At 38.1% G+C, this 6631-nt stretch overlaps 1 protein-coding gene across 1 annotated transcript in view; it reads right to left on the bottom strand.

Moving 5' to 3' along the window:
* Positions 1–5276: 5276 nt before the first annotated feature.
* Positions 5277–6631, bottom strand: part of LOC105390368 (zinc finger protein swm) — a 28817-nt gene continuing 27462 nt past the window's right edge. Inside the window, exon 26 of the mRNA XM_048631948.1 lies at positions 5277–6488. Coding sequence (XP_048487905.1) covers positions 6396–6488 — 93 coding nt within the window. The 3' untranslated portion in view covers positions 5277–6395. The remainder of the gene's footprint in view (positions 6489–6631) is intronic.

The following is a 6631-nucleotide window of genomic DNA, read 5'->3' as shown; positions in this document are numbered from 1 at the left end:
AACAAAAACATGTAAATAATTATAAATTTAATAATTAATTGGGCTCAAACACTGGAGGATTATTGCTATAATCTCCACGTTCGGTATCGACCCCGGGACCGTCGGCACAGTAGGCATTAACCACTGCGCCATCCAGTCATCAAATATAAGAGCTCGTCATAGCCCTTGAGCAGGGGGAAAGGGGGGTAGACTACTAAATATACTAAAAAGGGTTTAAGGCTAACTTAGGATCTTAGTATAAGAGAATGGACGGGAGTGGCCAGCGTAGAAAAGCTGATGCGCTTGGCGAAGAATAGAGAGGAGTATGCAGAGCTGACCGCCAACCTCCAGTAGTGGAGAGCCACTAGAAGAAGGATCTTAGTTAGCTGTAGGTATATAAATATACAAGCTGAAGTGGCAGTACGCTGGTCATATCTGCCGAAGAACCGATAGCCGTTGGGGTAGACGAGTTCTCGAGTGGAGACCACGAACAGGCAAACGCAGCGTGGGACGCCCTCCTGCCCGCTGGACTGACGACCTTAGGCGGGTGGCGGGTAGTGGTTGGATGAGGAAGGCCGAGGACCGAGTGTTGTGGCGCTCCTTGGGAGAGGCCTATGTCCAGCAGTGGATGATTATTGGCTGATGATGAGGTATATAAATTGGGTTAATAGGTATAAAGCCACAATGTTCAGGAATCAGGATACATAAATAATGAAACACAATATTGTTTATTATCTTCCATGATATTTCAGCACCCCGTCTGCTGGGGGTCACTCTAACAACCGGCAGTTTTGTTTTTCCGAAGCTTGAGAGCGCTGCGCGAACCATGGCTCTATTTCGTTGTATTCATCATCACGACCCATTACGTCCCCACTGCTGGGGCACGGGTCTCCTTCCAATGAAGGAAGGGTTTAGGCCTAGTCCACCACGCTGGCCAAGTGCGGGTTGGTGGACCCCAACACAAGCAAGCTTGTGCTGAGAGAGTTGTCGGGTAAGTGGGCAACCCGACTGTCAGATGTATTCAAGCCGCCCGAAGGCCTCTGACTAGGCTTAACGACTGCTACCGAAGCAGCAACCGGGACCCACGGCTTAACGTGCCGTCCGAAGCACGGAAGCGTCCAGAAAAGCACCACTTGAAATTGGTCACCCATCCAATGGCTGACCGTGTCAGTTGTTGCTTAACCTCAGCGATCAGTTACGATCACTGAGGCCCGCTCGACTACGGACGCTTCCGTTCATTCGTTCGTTTATTTCGAGAGTGACCCCCGGTACTTTTATCTTCCGTGATGTTCACTCAACTGCTGATTTACTAGTGAAGGCTTCTGTCATGCACCCCGAAGGCTGTCGCATGTCATCAGTTGGATCGTTGGACATACATTAGGCTTTGGATGGCATCCAGTACTATACCAAGCCCATTGACTTATATATTACTAGCGTAAAGACAGGCCCAACCGCTCTAGAAAATGGCACCCTCGCGTTGGCCTTAAAATCTCATAAATCTGTCTAATAATTTGTATGAATTAGGGCCATTGCGCGGGTGTCATTTTATTTTGACAAAACGTTCTGACGGGCGTATCCTTCCTTTTGAAATCATTGACCAAGCCATAATATGTCCACGTAGATAGCCCCCTGAAAAGTACCTGAAAACATTTTTATGAGTAGCGGGAAGCTACATCATAATATTCATAATCGTTTGCGTTCAAGAAACAACGAACCATTTTTTTTTATTTGGCGGTCGCCATCTTTTTTTACAATCATCTTTCTTTTTTACAAAAACATAGTGTTGGTCACAAGTTATTTTTTTCATGTGTTACAATTCTGTCTTGGATAATTTGAGCAACCGCCTTTTAAAAAAATAAGCACTGACATTTCAAAATATATTTTGTGTACCGCTCTCAGTAATTTTTTTATTCTTTTCACACGGTAGCTTGTATACAGATCTTTTCGAAGTATTTTTTTTACAACAGACTTAAGTCAGATACATATTTAAACTAAAACTAGTTGGATAATTTACAAATATCTTAGATAATAAAAACAAAAAACAATAGCAATTAATTGAAACAAGAAAACGGGAGACTTTAACAGTGTTTTTTTAATCAATTTCTATTCTATTCTCACTCACTGTTAAAAAAACCCGATTTTCACAATCATGAGCGCGTAAAAATAATATTTTACAATTGAAATCGTCACAGCAATTTCAAAAACAACTTAAAATATTATTAAAAACCCCAAACAAATCAATAAGTATGTAGGTATGTATAGTAAAATGTATTTAGTTAGGTGTAAACTCGCAAAAATAAACCTAATTTAGTTTACTCTAGTGACTACTAGATGGCGTTGTGATACGAGATATGAATTTCATAACAAACAAAATACTACCCCAAAAATTAAGCCTCTAATAATAAAATTACAAAAACAGATTTGTTTTTAAGATTTCATTAAGTTATCACGCTACAAATATTATTTAAAAAAAACACTAATTGTGTAAATTTCCTTCCTTCGGATTATCGATCCATATCTTAGAAGAACCTAGGAGACAAAAATTAGGGCTTATAAAAGTCCCCAAAGAAGAAAACACACCTAAAACTTCAGTAGCTAAAGGCAAACGTAGTATAGATGATTTACCGACAAACCTACCGATAGTCAACAGCCGATAAATATAAATCTAAAACCTAACTAAGACCTACAGTTAAAAACGCAAACGACAAACTTGACTTGAAAGACCTTGAAGGCAAAAATTTCGAAAAACCTATGTACAGACACGGTGTAACCTAGACTTTTATATACAAAATATGAAGGACCAAACATTAGGCTATCCAAATGTACTTCTGACTCTAGAATGGTAGATTTCTAGTCACCAACTCATACCTACTAAAATATACGAAGAAAAATCTTGAAAGCCATAAATATTTGTAACTATACAGGATGTTACAATAGTGGTATACTAAGCCGAAAGGTCGTGACTCAGAAGTCGTAGAACCAAATTTGTTCAGATGGACATTGAGTAACGCCCTTTGGACTTAGCCCCTGTTTCACAATATCTGGTTAGTGGCTACCTGTAAGACAAAATACATGCTGTCACTCTCTGTTATAATTTTTTTGACAGTGAAATCATGCATTTTATCTAACAGGTAGCCACTAACCATGTGAAACAGGGCCTTAGTATACCTCTTTTGCAACGGCCTGTATCATTGAAAGCACACAAAACAATGAACTCCATTTAAAAACTCACTACCAAGACCAGCAGGCTAGTGATCTAACAACATCGAGGGTTAAGCGACCACGGGCGCGGCCGCACAATGGATGGGGAACCACAGGACGACACCGATCTATCTTCTAATGAGGTACTCAGTTGATATTACGGTCTTGCGTCAGTCTTAACAAACCTAGTCTAAACGGCTATCGAACGAGAGAACCTTACTACAATCTTACTATACGGTGCCTTTCCAGAGCTGTGTGAAAGAAATCCGTACCGCCAGTATGTGGACCAATGAGTTATGATTTTAACACCACATGTCTGGTGGAAAACCATATAGTCATAGGGCTACCCCCTTATTCATAAAATAGTTAGTGGAGACTTTAGCTATTGAACTGTTCTGTCACTCTTTGACAGAGAACAATTTGTTCTTTGACAGAGAGGGACAAAACAGTTGAATAGCTAAAGCGTCCACTTACTTTTTTATGAATAAGGGGGTTAGTCTATACATGACATAGTATTTCAATAGCTCTAAATATTTCGGCAATATTCGTCTCGTTTCGTATACCTATTCAAATTCTTAACACACATCAAACGACGAAAGAAAATCTAAGTTTCTTTTTACTACGCACATTAATAACTTGAAATAAATCAACATTTTACGGTCTAATCTTTATATTCGGTCGCTTCTAAGCGTGGGACGCCCTCTAACGGCTGCATGAGGAAGGCCGAGGACATAGCGCTATGGTGTTCCTGAGGAGAGGCCTATGTCCAATAGCATCCGTCCCTTAGCGAAAAAAAATGAACTCGACTGAACTACAACATCAAAAAACGACAACACAGCAATAAAATCCCAAAAACTATACATCGTTTAAATATTTAAAGCATATAAGTATAATGTATTGCTTGTAAAATCACATTTCACATAACTTTTTCTTTGCAGGTTGTTGCATTTTTGAATATACAGGGTGCTCTAATTATTGCCATAGTTGGTCTAAAAGACGTTTGAAGCTTTTAGGGTTACAAATCTTATAGCCTCAGATTTTTTGGAGAAAGAATGGTACGGAACCCTTTGTCAGTTTACTAGACACCCTGTATAGGCCACTATTCTTTGTTATGCTGTATATTCGATGTCCGTCTGTCGAGCTGTTCAAAATATTAAGACACATTAAATTTTATTTCTATATTATTACTATTACCTACCATCTATGGTAATTTTATGACTATAATTTCATAAGAATTAATATTTAGAATGTGTATGGTATTTATATTCCTTGATAATAAGCGTAGCCGTTTATATTTACTTTTAAAAATCGTTTAACTTTTCCGTGTTTTTATAACACATAAGGGTACCGAATTACTGACTGTTTCGTAATGTCTGATAAAAGTTGTCTGTAGGAATAAAGTCTGATACATATTACTGTTTAGACAGTGACAGTATGACTTTTTTCTCACTTTACTTTTAACCAGACTTTGTGAAACGCGCTCTTAATCGAAAATATTTGACGAACCGACCGTGTAATGTAAAGAATTACATCTAAAATGTTAATAAATAGTTACTCTATTGGTGTTTCACTTTAAAATAGCAATAATGCTTAACTACTTTTACCGCTATATGTAAGCAATGTAAATATTTGTTTTTAACATGTTTTTAATATAACTTTTCCCGTGAAGATATCGTATCGTTAACTGAAGTTGACATTATTTTGTATAGTGCCACAAACTTATCTGTTCCGGTGACAGCGAACTAAATTGATCCATATCTCATTACTTACTAATGAATTGTATATTTTAAAACATTAGATGGGTTTATTAACACCGCAAGAGCGAAATAACAATACGAGCAAACTTAAAATCTTATAGAATATTAAGAAATATAAGAAATATTAGAGATTTATTTTAGCTGTCACCGGAACAGATAAGTTTGTGGCACTATAGATAGTGGTTGACCGATCCTTGACATCTGTCAAAATGTTATTTTCAGGTTATTTTACTTGCGGCTTTAGGAACTCTATGTTTTTGCGAATATATTATTTAAGAGTTAGCATTATGAGAGGTTGGCATTATACGAACTTACATTTACGTTGTTAGGTTGAATGCAATATAACAAGGATAACCATCAATAATGTACATTTCATTGAAATTATAATAATTATCCTGCAGTTAAGACGAAAAACAATAATATTGTGGTTTTACATATAAACGGAATATCTTTTCAGCTTCAAGATAAATGGGAAACCGCAAATAATTGAGTCAGTTGTAAGCCATGATGCATTGTCAATAATATTTAGTAGGTATTTATTTACATTTTGTAAATGTAAGAATGTCCAAATTCGTGTTGTAATTTGTATATGAAATTGCATGAATGGCCTTCAGAGAATCTCAAAGATATCTATAATGCTGCGATCTTTTCATGTCATTACGGACATAATTTTATTTACCTCGGTTTACTATTTATATTGTTTAACTTTATATTTTGGAAATTAATTTTATTAAGCCACGCATTCGTTTCTCAGAAAAATATCTAGCTATAGTCAAGTCAATAGTCCAGTTTACATTTGACAGATGTCAAATATACATTAACTTCCCCGATCCTGCTCTCAAATGTAAGGTATGTCTATAATATACGCAGTATCCGATTCAAAAGCTAACAGGAGCGAATGTCCATCAAAACAAAAACACCAGCTAACATAAAGGGAGACTGTTTATGTTAGAAGAAACCATAGATGGGTGATGGGCGAATCACAGGATTTCGGTGGCATTGGGCAAATTGGTGACCCCGACTTGATGGACCGTTGCGGCTACAAACACGATAATTATGTTGAACTAGGCCGCTCAGTTTTAAAATGTATCAGCTACCGTACCAACACCGCACATTAACAATACAATAGTCCTCAAGGAGCACTTATTGTTGATTGCTTACGTTCCGTCATATTAGGGTAGCTGATACCTTTTAAAACTGAGGTAACTAGCTAATCATAATGTGTCTGTATTTTAAATCATGTCGGGGTCACCAATTTCAGCTCTTTCATTCGCCCATAAATCCCTTGTGTGCAATTCCAAAACCCTAACAGCATTTAAACCTGACAACGACTCTATACACCCAAAAAACACAGCAACCCTAGCCACAAAACCGTCTGCAGATGAAACAAAACTCTCCGCCATGTTGCCGCCGCCATCTTGTGGTCGCCATCTTGTCGTGTGACGTCACCGGCGGTCGTCAACGGCGCCACGAGCGGTCCTCCTCCTCGTCTTCTTCTTCCTCGTCGAATCGGAGCAGAGCGTCTTCGGACATGGACTCTGACGGCGGTTGCTGGGTGGAGGAAGTTAACGGTTAGTTTTCAGATAGAATAAAGATAAAATACTCATTGTGAAGGATTCAGATACATAAAACATAAAATAAATTGGAGGCTACAGAGTCACACAAATTAGCTTTACACGCCTAGTCACGCCCTT

Source organism: Plutella xylostella, chromosome 30, assembly GCF_932276165.1.
Source record: "Plutella xylostella chromosome 30, ilPluXylo3.1, whole genome shotgun sequence".
NCBI classification, from domain to species: domain Eukaryota; kingdom Metazoa; phylum Arthropoda; class Insecta; order Lepidoptera; family Plutellidae; genus Plutella; species Plutella xylostella.
This window is presented reverse-complemented; position numbering and strand designations above follow the sequence as displayed.